Source organism: Dryobates pubescens, chromosome 5 (assembly GCF_014839835.1).
Source record: "Dryobates pubescens isolate bDryPub1 chromosome 5, bDryPub1.pri, whole genome shotgun sequence".
NCBI lineage: Eukaryota > Metazoa > Chordata > Aves > Piciformes > Picidae > Dryobates > Dryobates pubescens.
Window position 1 is genome coordinate 47,633,210 of NC_071616.1, and position 12,660 is coordinate 47,645,869.

Below are 12,660 nucleotides of genomic sequence, written 5' to 3' on the forward strand. Positions count from 1 at the left end.
TAGCCACCACTGTGCTTTGTTTTATGAAGCATTGGTGGATTTGTTGTTTTTGCATGGAGGCAAAGCAAACCATGAACTGCAGTTGTACATTATGGAAGATTTACGGAAAATAAATTTAGTTTAAAATCCCCTCCTGTCACCACCACCTCCCCTTTCCCACCATATCTGCCCCTTTTCCACTCCACCTGCCCCATTTTCCCCTCAAATCCCAGAGCACCTGGGCTCTGTTGTGGAGTCTTCTCCCAGCCCACTTGGCCACTTGGCCCTCCCCACCCACTCCCTTTTTCAACTGTGCCTCTGCCCCACCCCGGAAAGGCAGAAGCCCCAAGCTGAGCCCATCTGGGCTAAGGGTTCCTTTTCTCATCACTGGTGAGTGCCCCTGGTGCACACTGGGTGATGGTGGTGGTGACAAAAAAGGCCAGGGGGCTTGGTGGTCCCCTGATTAAGTAGGAATAGGGTTGATGACTACTCCAATATCATCCATGGGTGCTGGCTGGGGCTCCATACTGGAGCTAAGCTTCTCTGTGTGGTATCTTGGCTGGCTGAGGGTCTTGCCTCTGGCTTTGGGATGGGTGCAAAAATGGTGGTGGTGGATCAGGAGCTGTTTAGGCAGGGTGGAAGATGGTGTAGAGGGATCAGGAGCTGCTTTGGGGAGATGAAGTGGGGTGCTGGTGGGGGACAAAGGACTGGTGGCCCCCTGGCTAGGTAGAAGAGCTTATTGAATGGAGAAGCTGAGGGAGAGTAGGGTTAGACTGGATCTTTGAAAGAAGTTCTTCAGTGTAAGAGTGGTGGGGACTCTGGAATAGGCTGTCCAGGGGAGTTGTGGATATCTCCTCTGTGGGGCCAGGTTGGATGAGGTCTTGAGCAGCTGAGTCGAGTTGAAAAGCATCCCTGCCCATGCTGGGGAGGCTGGAACTAGATCTCTAAGGTGCCTTCCAACCCAAGTCATTCTGTGATTCTATGATACTTATCTTGTTCTCAAGTAATTGCAAGTTAGGGATGTTAAGAGTTGGAGTCACGCTCCATGACTTGAGACAAATAGGCTTCAGCAGTGCTAAACACGAAATTGCATTTTGGAAACTCTATGCTTTCTAGATCACATTTGATGAAGGAGGCTGTAGTTTAATGACTAAAATAAAAAAATGGATGGTATTCCCAGTTCTGCTCTGTGATAAACTCTGGAACTATTTAAACTCTGAGGGTTTTTTCCTCACTTCTAGGGTTTTTTCCCCGCCTTTAAGGGTTTTAGTAAAGTACATTATTTGTGAGCTCCTAAACTCCACAGAGGGCTAACTGGCTAATCATATGGTCATTTTCATACGGGATTGTCAACTGGATGATCCAACAGTCTTATCCAACCTTTGGATCTATGAATATACTAATCGCAGAATGTTAGGAGTTGGAAGGGACCCTCAGAGATCACTGAGTCCAACCCCTCTAACTAATGGTAAAACAGAAAGGGGGAAAGAACATCATCCTTCTGCTTTCAAAAAGGATGCACATTAAGAGCTAAATCTTTTCTCAAGGGCAAAAGAGAAGAGGGAGCTGCTGTCTTTTCCTTTTCTTCCTTCTTGTCGTCATTTAGTTCTCTAATCTGAAAACACAAATATTTAAACCAGTAGAAAAGTACTTAGGGAGAAGTCACATCACGTAAAAGTTGTAGAGCCATTGACTGATGAGTATGATGGATACCTTTCTCCAGCTTCCATTTCTGATGAATGTCACAGCTGAAATTTGACTTAAGTTTTCATTTTGTCATAGGCAAAACTTAATACATCACATGCAGTTCAATGGAGACTGGGATTATCTCAGTCACTGTGTTGCAGAAGGAGTTTCTTTTCTGACAAGGCTGCTATCAGGCAAAATTGTAGTAGCAATGGTTGATGGCTGTGGCAGATAGGGAAAAACCAGCAAACACAGCCAACCAGTTACTCAGTTACCCTGAAGAGATGAGACAGGATGTGATATCCAGTTACCCTGGAGTAACCAGAGCAAACGCCAGGAGAACTGGGTCATAGTATCATTCCCGAAAGCTATGTTGTATTTGTACTGTGGGACCTTTATGTCCATAAAGGAGGTAATGCACCCCTACACAGTCTTAAGATGTGTGCAGCCTGTTATCAGAGGAAAGTAAAGAAAAGGTATTTGAAGAGTTAAAACTCATTTTCCTTTTATTGTGGGGTGCTTTTTTAAAATGTCTTTATCAACATATAGTTGTGGTTTTTTTTCTGTGTTATCCTTAGTCATGGAAATTACAAGGAAGCATGAAAAGTTGCCGATAGTGTTGGAGCTATACCCATACAAAACTTAGGGATATTTTTGTGTTTAACATATTAAAGATGGAATTTCAGGAGAAAAAGAAAACAATTGATATGGTGCTTTTGCCTACAAACTGTTTGCATGTTCAGAATATCATTGTCCCTGTTTACTTCTATTTGTAATACATCCCTAAGATGCCATTTGAAAATCAGAATAGTCAGAGTAGAAACCAGCTAGGTACTTTTCTGGAGAGCAATAATCATCCATAATGAAAAGAAACTATGATGACTTCATAATTTATAGTGGAAACTGCAGCACCACATTTCTTAGCCTTGAAAGACTCTCTGCAGAAAGCTGTTCTTTTTAAATGACTGGCAAAAAATATTGCCAGTCTAGAGAGGCAGCAGGGCAGAAAGCAGGCAGTTGGTGGCACACTGAGTATGAAATCCGTTTCCACGCAAGTTACAAAGAGATTATAAACATGAGAAACTCTCAGTTTTATGGTAAAATAAGATTTTTCTAGCTATAACCCATTTTCTCTAAGTTGCTAAGTAGTCATAGCCATTATTTATAGATGGAAACCAAAGAGTTGGAGGAGAGGGAAAACTACGTTACAAAGCAGTATTTCATGATGTGAATCTTAAGATTTGTCATTTTAACTGCATAGAGACAGGCAATAAAGCTGTCTTAATACTCTAATGATGGGGTTCTTCTGGTATCACTTTTGGAACTTGAACATCAGTCTGAGCTAGAAAATTTGTAATGAGCAAAAACATCTTAAAATATGCTTGCAGATATTCCTTCAAGAATCTGGATTTCTGCATTTTCTGGTCAGTTGTGATACAAAAGTGAATTGCGGGAAGTAAGAGCAATCTCGTGGCAGAAGTGCTGCCTGTGAAAAGAGAAGAGCTTAAAATCATGCTAGCAAAATCATAGAATGGTAGGGGCTGGAAGGGACCTCTGGAGATCATCAAGGCCAACCCACCTGCTAAAGCAGGATCACCTGGGGCAGGTGACAGGAACACAGCCAGACAGGTCAGAAGAGTCAGAAGGAGCCTTTGCAGAGAGTGTTACAGTGGAATACCAGCTGCATTTTGTGCTGCAGAACCAGTGTTAGAGCTCAGTTCTCCTCTCTGAGGTGTTTGTCATTTGGATGACCCAGGGAATTCCAGACCTGTCAGCCTGACCTCAGTGCCAGGCAAGATTATGGAACAGATCATCTTGAGTGCAATCACACAGCACTTACAGGATGGCCAAGGGCTCAGGCCCAGCCAGCATGGACTTAGGAAGGGCAGGTCCTGCCTCACCAACCTGATCTCCTTCTGTGCCCAGGTGACTGCCTGGTGGATGTGGGGCAGGCTGTGGATGTAGTCTACCTGGACTTCAGCAAGGCCTTTGACACCGTCCCCCACAGCAAGCTCCTGACCAAGCTGTCATCCCTTGACTTAGGCAGCAGCACTGTGAGCTGGGTTAGGAACTGGCTGGAGGCTGAGCCCAGAGAGTGGTGGTGAATGGTGCCACATCCAGCTGGAAGCCAGGCACCAGTGGTGTCCCCCAAGGATCAGTCCTGTTGAACATCTTTATTGATGATCTGGATGAGGGCATTGAGTCCATCGTCAGTAAATTTGCAGATGACCCCAAGCTGGGGGCAGGAGTTGATCTGTTGGAGGGTAGGAGAGCTCTGCAGAGGGACCTCGACAGGCTGGACAGATGGGCAGAGTCCAAGGACATGAGATTGAACATGTCTAAGTGCCAGGTCCTACACATTGGCCACAACAACTCCATGCAGCGCTACAAGCTGGGGTCAGAGTGGCTGCAGAGCGGCCAGGCAGAGGGGGACTGGTTGATGGTAGGCTGAACAAGAGCCAGCAGTGTGCCCAGGCAGCCAAGAGGGCCAATGGCATCCTGGCCTGTATCAGGAACAGTGTGGCCAGCAGGAGCAGGGAGGTCATTCTGCCCCTGTACACTGCACTGGTTAGGCCGCACCTCGAGTCCTGTGTCCAGTTCTGGGCCCCTCCATTTAGGAAAGATGTTGAGCTGCTGGAAGGTGTCCAGAGAAGGGCAACAAACCTGGGGAGGGGTCTGGAGCACAGCCCTGTGAGGAGAGGCTGAGGGAGCTGGGATTGCTTAGCCTGGAGAAGAGGAGGCTCAGGGCAGACCTTCTTGCTGTCTACAACTCCCTGAAGGGAGGTTGGAGCCAGGTGGGGGTTGGTCTCTTCTCCCAGGTAACCAGCACTGGAACAAGAGGACACAGTCTCAAGCTGTGCCAGGGGAGGTTCAGGCTGGATGTTAGGATGAAGTTCTTCATAGAAAGAGAGATTGGCCATTGGAATGTGCTGCCCAGGGAGGTGGTGGAGTCACCATCATTAGAGGTGTTTAGGAGGAGACTTGATGGGGTACTTGGTTGCATGGTTTAGTTGACTAGGTGGTGTTGGATGATAGGTTGCACTCGATCTTGAAGGTCTCTTCCAACCTGCTTTATTCTATTCTGTTCTATTCAATTCTTAAACTGAACAGAAAATACAGCTTGGACATAGACTCATAGAATGGTTTGGAAGGGACCTTCAAAGGTCATCCCGTCCAACCTGTCTGCAATAAGCAGTAGGTGAGGCTGCTTGGAGCCCTGCCCTGCCTGGCCTTTAATGCTTCCAGAGGTGGGGCATCCACAGCCTTTCTAGGCAACTTGCTGTACTATTTCAGCACCCTTCTCATACAAAGTATCTTCCTTAGAATACATACATACATAGAATACATAGAATAAACCAGGTTGGAAGAGACCTTCAAGATCATCGCGTCCAACCCATCAACCAATCCAACACCACCCAAACATCTAAGTGTTTCCTCTTTCAGTTCAGAACTATTATCCCTTGTTCTGCTGCAACAATGCTCTGATAAAAACACTGTCGCCATCTTTCTTAAAGGTCTCCATTAAATACTGTGAGGCCATAATAAGGTCTTCTTGGTGCCTTCTCTTCTTCAAACTGAACAACCCCAACTCAGCCTTTCCTCACAGGGGAGCTGATTCCTCCCATCCCTCTGATCATCTTTGTGGTTCTCCTCTGGAGCAGGTCCATGCCTTTCTTGTCCTGAGGACTCCAGAGCTGGACACAGTACTCCAGATGTGCTCTCACCAGTTCTGAGTAGAGGGCACAGTCACCTCCCTCACTGTGCTGCTTTTGATGCATCCCAGGATACAGTTAACTTTCTGGGCTATGAATGCACATTGCTGCCTCATGGCCAGCTTTTCATCCACCAGCACCCCAAGTTGTTCTTCACAGGGCTGCTTTCAATCCTCTTACCTCCAAGCTTGTATTGATAACTGAGGTTGCCCTGAGCCAGGTGCAAGACCTTGCCCTTGCCCTTGTTAAACCTCATGAGGTTCACCCAGGCTCACATCTTCAGCTTATCTGGGTCCCTCTGGATGACATCCCATCCTCAGGCATGTTAACTGCACCACTCAGCCTAGTGTCATCTCTAAGCTTGCTGAGGGTGCACTTGATCCTTCTGTGTAGCTGAATGAGATACTAAACAATACTGGTTCCAGTACAGAGTCCTGAGGGACACCACTCATCACCAGTATTCGTCTGGACACTGAGCTGTTGCCCACCATCCAACCAATTTATCATCCACCAATCAGTCCACATATCAAATCCATATCTCACTAATTGAGAGAAGGATGTTGTGTGGGAGTGAGTGTAAGGCCTTACCGAAGTCGAGATAGGCAACACCTGTAGCTCTTCCCTTGTCCTCTGATGTAGTCGCTCCATCCTATAAAGCTGCAAGATTGGTCCAACAAGACTTGCCCTTGGTGAAGCTATGCTGGCTGTCTCAAGTCACCTCCCTGCCCTCCACGTGCCTTGGCATAGTTTATAAGAGGATCTGTTTCGTGACCTTCCCAGGCACAGAGGTGAGGCTGCCAGGTTGGTAGTTCCCAGCTGCAGTCGTTCCTTTTCCAGTAACCAGGAACTTCACCTGGCTGCCAAGACTTATCAAATGTCATGGAGAGTGGCTTGGCAACTACTTCAGCCTATTCCCTCAGGACTATGGGATTCATTTCATGCGGTCCCATAGACTTAGGTGTGTCCAGGTTCATCAGGTGGTCATGACCCTAATCTTCCCTTATGGCAAGAAGGACTTGGCTCCCTCAGTCCCTGCTCCGATGTCCATCCACTTGAGAGGTATGGGGAGGGAGGTAGCCAGAGACAACTGGGGCCAAAAACATTCTTGAGTACCTCAGCCTTCTCCTTGTCCGTTGCTAGCAGTTTGCCAGCTGCGTTCATCAGGACAAATATGCTTTCCTAACCAATATGTTGTGTGTGTGTGTAAATAATTTAATTTAAAATTTTCTTTTCAGAATGCATTTTAAACCAAGTGTTGGCTTTGGATGGTAGCTTCCAGTGCATTTGCTGGTGCTCCCTTCAGAAAAGCCTGTAGGTTTTGCATCACAAACCTTACACCACGAAATTTTGTAGCTGAAATAAAGTCTTCATTAAACAGAATGAGGAGTATTTGCTCACTACAAGACATTTCTTATGAGAAAATTTCTCACTGCATGACATTTCTTCAGAGGGCTTCAGTCATTGCAGACAAACGGTTTTCTGTTCAGAATATTGTCCCCTAGCTAGAGAATGGGAAGCCTGTCACCCTTCATGCCATGGTAGAAATCATTCTTGGACATCTGGTTTGAAACAGAGGTTTAAAGGAAAAGCACTGCTTTCTTAGTATTTTGTGCTGTAATCTGTCTGATGCATAGTCAGAATACGATCTCATATATTTGCTAGGTATTTATTACTGGAATTATAAGAACATGCCACTAACCATTGCCAGCACTGGGTTTGAGAAGGTAGGCAAACTGACCTGTGGAACATTCCTACGTTTTTGACGTAAGGTTTTGAGTGGATTTTAAATACAGTATATTTTTAACTTATTTCTGTCTCTCTTCTTTTTAAGATTCCAGATTCCATCATCTCTCGTGGTGTTCAGGTGCTTCCACGTGATACAGCCTCCCTCAGTACTACTCCCTCAGAATCCCCTCGTGCCCAGGCCACTTCTCGTCTCTCCACTGCATCCTGCCCAACACCAAAAGTAAGTAGATTTATGCCTTGCTGGCTCCATGCTCAGACATAGAGTTTATCATATTAATGGCGTTGCCTCTGTGGAACAAGGTTGGTTAGCATGCCAGGGTTGTATCGTTTCAAGTGGTAGATATTGGCAAGACAGTGTAGATTGTTCCATGGGTATTGTTGCATAGTTTAATAGTGTGTCCACCAACACATTATGGTTTCTGAAGTTTCATGTTACCTCTTGCAATATCAAAAACAAGTATGAAATTGTTAACAACCTGAATGTCTTTAATGTTCTCAGGAACATAGATAATCCTGCCACTGAGTAAGTGTGTTAAACAAGTAGGAGTTTCTCAACAAAACGTATGTGCATATTTCTAGCCTGGGCTGGGGCAGTTCTGTGCCCCTCTTTATTATTGTTCAGTTCAAGACAAACTAACTGGTTTTGCTCAAACTTAGATATTTGCTGCCTGACATTTGGAAACAAAAACCAGCCTAAATTGAACAGAAAGAAAGTTTTAATGCCAACCTTATGAGATTATTATTGAGCTCTTAGTGATTAAGATTTAGTATTTGATCATTGAAGTGAGCTCTGTCATGTTCTCTTCTTATCAAACATTGAATAGTATACATCAGAAGCTAAGTGGAATGACCACTGGCAAGGGCTGTGATGTTTCCTTTCAGCAGGAGTAAACTGTCTGAATCCGCTCTGTGCGTTCACATCGCAAAGATCTTTCTGTGGCATATGCAAATAGAGCCATAGCAGATAGCAAACAATAACATTCTTCCTCATCTAATTCATGATCCTTGAATATAATTCTGCCTCCTAAAGTGATTGCCAGCATCTGCTAGTTCTTCTTTCCTGCTGTCTCCTTCTTTTCTGTCAGCAAACAAGATTTATAGGCAACCACACATAGAAATGTTTTTGTTTAGCCTATGGGATTGTTTTGTGCAATACTCACCTTCACTGTAATGGGGTCAAAAATACTCTGATGGACAGCATACTTGAAGTTCATTATACAGTCTGCTTTTCTCAAGATGTTCAGTGAATTCCATCTGCAAGTGGCTCCTTCATTTTTTGCTAAAAAATTGTCACTTGTGTGATGAGTTAAAAATAAAAACTTGGAGGTAATTACATTTGAAGGCTCAGAGCAGAAGAGCAATAAGGAGCAGAGGAACTGCACTGAGTTTTATGCCTGTTGAGAAAACAAAAGTGCCCAAAGAAAACAAAAGGAGGACTAGTAACAGACATAAAAAAGAGACAGTGTTGCTACGAAATGGGGTTAGATGAAGCCTATATATTTTCAGGAAGGTTGTTGCAATGGGAAGGAGCAAAGTATCTGCTCGTGAAGCAGAATGCACTTCAAAATTGCAGAGATTACAGAAGGGAACTACAAGAACTTTGAAACAGGTTAAAATCTGTTTCAAAATATGTTTGGGGAAGTTAGTTGAGCTGAGATTTTGCATTATTGGATCATGCCTTGGTATTTCACGTCAAACCTTGTTTTTAATGTATTGCTGTTCCAAATGTGTGAGAGTGCACCACTTCTGTAACAGGAGTTGTCGTGCCGCATCTGGCTAGTCTGGCTTTTCTGTGATGTGTTTTGAAGCTGGGTGGTATAAGCCTATATAGGGAAAGATCCAGGAAAGCTCAACTGGAAAACAAACCTGAAAGCTGGTGTCATCTGTTCCTGTTACCTAGGAAGTATGAGCTTCTTTGCCACTTAGTTCTTGGTTCGTTTTACTTTTTGAAAACCAAACTACTCATTATCTTTCTGTTGAGTCCTGTTTGGTGCTTTCCAGTTCTCAAACATCATCTGAATTTGTCAAGAAATATGGATTGTTAATGTCTAAAAAAGTGTTTCAAAACACAGTGTTTTTCCTTCTGGATCTTGGCTTTCTAATACTGCAATATGAATTAAATTTACACTGGACCTCTTGATTCACACAGCAGGCAGAATGAAAATCACTTGTACTTCAGCATCCAGTTGATAATCCAGGGTGGAGGTTGTTTTTCTTCTTGAATCTGCAAACGTGTATCTTTTAAATATTCTCATTTACTGATTAAAAAAAACCCCAACAATCTAATTTCAGGGCACCAAAACATGCATCTGTGAATTGAAACAAGAGAGAGTAAGTTTCAGGGAAAACCCCCACAACTGAGTTCTCTTTGATGATACAGATGGGTTGAGGGGGTCAGCCACAGAGCCAGTGATACTGTATTTCTCAGTCAACTGCATATTTCAGTTTATTTTATTGTACCATTTTCTTGTAATTTTTTTTGTCCTAAATGTACATAAACCCTTAAATCTCTCTTGCTGAATTTGCTGAATAGCAGAAAGTTGTGTATCTCTCGCAGAAAAAAAATTAACAAATCAGCCTTCTGCAGGTTACTACTGCATGGGGATACTGGAGAGCAGCTATGGGAGAGTGCATTGCTCACGCTCCCGGCTGATCTGCTAGATGTCCTTACCGTTTCCTTAATGCCTTTTACAGGTGCACACAGATCATGGAGACAAAATGCAACTTGTATATTAAAATTTGCTTTACTGTATACCCTCTATGTTTTCTGAAAATCTCTAAGAAAGTGGTAAATTATGAACATTGAGTTGAAACCTGTATGTTTCAAAAGTTTAATTTCCTGATAAAAGAAGTAATTACAGTTTTTACTGTAGCCTCTTGGGAGGTCAGAATGCCTCACGGCAAATGTCCATGGGGACTACGTTTTCTGTCGTTAAGTACATCCCCAAAACTAGGCAAGCTTCCTTTTGTTAGCTTTTAATAAATCTCTGTGGAATACCTTCCTTGTTCTCTAAATTGCATGCGAGCTTCTAGCAAGCCCCACTGTGACTCAAAGACCGCCTGAACGGTATTTATAGCAGATGGATTCAGAATAGAGGCAACCCAAGGTTTATTCAGGGGAAAACTGCACTAACGGCCCTCCCTTATTCAGTCATTCAGCCATAAAGTTGATAGTGATCACAGCAGGTATTTTTATCTTCTACAATATAGTTTTGGTCTTTTTAACGTTTTCTGCTTTCTCAACAAGGTTAGATGAATTTGCTGAGTGCTCACATGACTAAAGTTTAGGATGACAGAGTGTGCCTTGCAAGTTTTCCTTGTAATCTCCACGTACAAAAGCAATAAATGGACCGACTACAAAATGCCTTTTACAACTGGAGAGAAATTTTATATGTTTGCATCATGTTGCCTCTTGGGGCTTTTTTTAAACTTACAGCATAAGATTTTAGATCTGTAACTTCAGATAACTCTCAAAGAGTATATCCAGAGCAAATGACTGAGTCGTTCCTTCAGACTTCTAATTCTGTTCTACTCCTAGGGAGATGATATTAGTATAAAAGAAAATTAGAGCTTTCAAGTGGAAGTCTTCACTTCTCCTATACATAAATGCCGTGATCAGTATTTAATTGTCGTCGTGTGTCAGTCAGATGAAGCAGATACAGAAGACTGAGGATAAGTTTTAAATTGCCACCAGGAAGACAGTTCAATGACAAGAGGTGTTCAAAGTGCTTTGCTTTGCAAGGTCATCAATCTCACTTCAATGTGCAAAGTTTCTTTCACTGTTATCTTTTATTTTGAAGGATTCTAAGGGACTTGCTATAGTACTGTTAACATGAGAGTTGTTTGGGATTTTTTTCCTCTTCAATCTTGCTAATTCATTCCTGATACTCCTAATATTCTGCTCAAGGAAAGGTTTCTCTACTTTCTGGTTATTTGCCCCTTCCTTAGCTATGCATTAGCAGATGGGAGCAGTTAGGAAGATGCTTTTTTATCAGTTATTGTTACAAATTTTTCAGTAGAAATGCTGAGTATTTTTCAGCAGAAGAAAGATCACGCAGCTCAACTGAAATTCTTAGTTAATAGAACACTGCAGGAGTTTGCAAAACAGGTAGCTGTTTATAGACACATGAGCTCCGACGTGTGGTCCTACTAAAATGTAAATGTTTTCTTGATTATTTGTGTATTTAATCTTAGGGTTTTTTCGGTGCACGTTCCAGGCTTACAAAAAAATGCTATTCAGTGAAAAGAGATGCCAATAGAATGTCTAGTGGAGTAGAAAGTAGCCAGCCTTGCCTTAAGATGAGGAATCCTGCTTTACCAGTACACATCAGTCTGCTGTATCCTTGCAGATTCTTCTCAACAAAATAAAGCAGCAAATCAACTACTAATTATGATACTAGAATTTTTCCATTTAATAATGGCCTCTTTCCCTCATTGTTTAAAAGGTATTTTTCTGGCAAAACATGTGGATGACTGAGTCTCAATGAGCCTTACTCTTAGTTAACATTTTGGTTAAAACTGCTGATTGTCGTTAGTTAAAAATACTAAATGCCATGGATACAAAAGTCAGACTTCACTACTACAAAAGACGTAGTTTTATATGCTTGGTATATAAAGAATTTCCAAATGCATCATAAATAATAAGAGCAAAGTCTGCTCAGATTCTTTCTAAAATGTAAGATTCAGTTTATTGGAAGGTTGGAAAATAGGGGTAGTGTTTTGGAGGTTTTTTGTTAGTACCAAAATAGATCCATCAATAAGTCTCTAGAGAGGCAGCACAAAGATCTGTGTCATCAAGTTTGAGCTGAACATTGAATTTCAGTAGAAGCACCTATTTGTCTCAGTTCTATTTATTGAATATCTGGGGGTTCGAAGTGGTGCCATACCCACTGGTAACTGGAGTCTGTTTTAACTAGTATAGCAATGCCAGAGTCCAGTTCCCTTCACTGTCTCATGCCTGGGAACGATTTACAGCAGGACTAAAGAGGGATGCTCACACATGCATTGCATAAATTCTGATCTAGGCATGGATATGCTACATCAGTTTGTCGGTTCCTCCTTGAAATGTTGGGGGTTTGGGGTTTTTGTTGGTTTGTCTTTGGTTTTCTTAATTAGATTTGGTGGAGAGAGGTTTTGTTTCTTTCTGTGCTTTTGGCAAATGCCAGATGCTGGGTTTGGTATGCTTTCAGATTCTGGTAATTCCAGTTTGAGATTACTTTTAAAATAAAGGAGATGATGTGCATGCTTCTCACAGTTCCCTTATCCACGGTTTTAGAGATTGCATCCAAAGTGAGTCTCTGGTTTCAATTCTGATGCATCAGAAGATGAGGTGTCTGGGTTAGGTTATTGTTGTTTTTGCACAAGCAGCAAGGTCATTTCCTGTGCCTTTTGCCCAGTGTCTTTTTCTAGAAGTTGCTGTGACCCCACTTCTTCTGCATTACTGTTTCCTGGCTCCATTTTCAGTGTCCCCAGGGTTGGTCTTGTTACCAGTGCTTATTGACTCTGTTGGCGCCTAACAATCATTTTGATGTCTCGC

At 42.8% G+C, this 12,660-nt stretch overlaps 1 protein-coding gene across 1 annotated transcript in view; it reads left to right on the plus strand.

Moving 5' to 3' along the window:
- The window catches only part of GPHN (gephyrin), a 267,522-nt gene that overhangs the window by 188,870 nt on the left and 65,992 nt on the right, over nt 1-12,660 (plus strand). Inside the window, exon 10 of the mRNA XM_054162194.1 lies at nt 7,210-7,344. Coding sequence (XP_054018169.1) covers nt 7,210-7,344 — 135 coding nt within the window. The remainder of the gene's footprint in view (nt 1-7,209; nt 7,345-12,660) is intronic.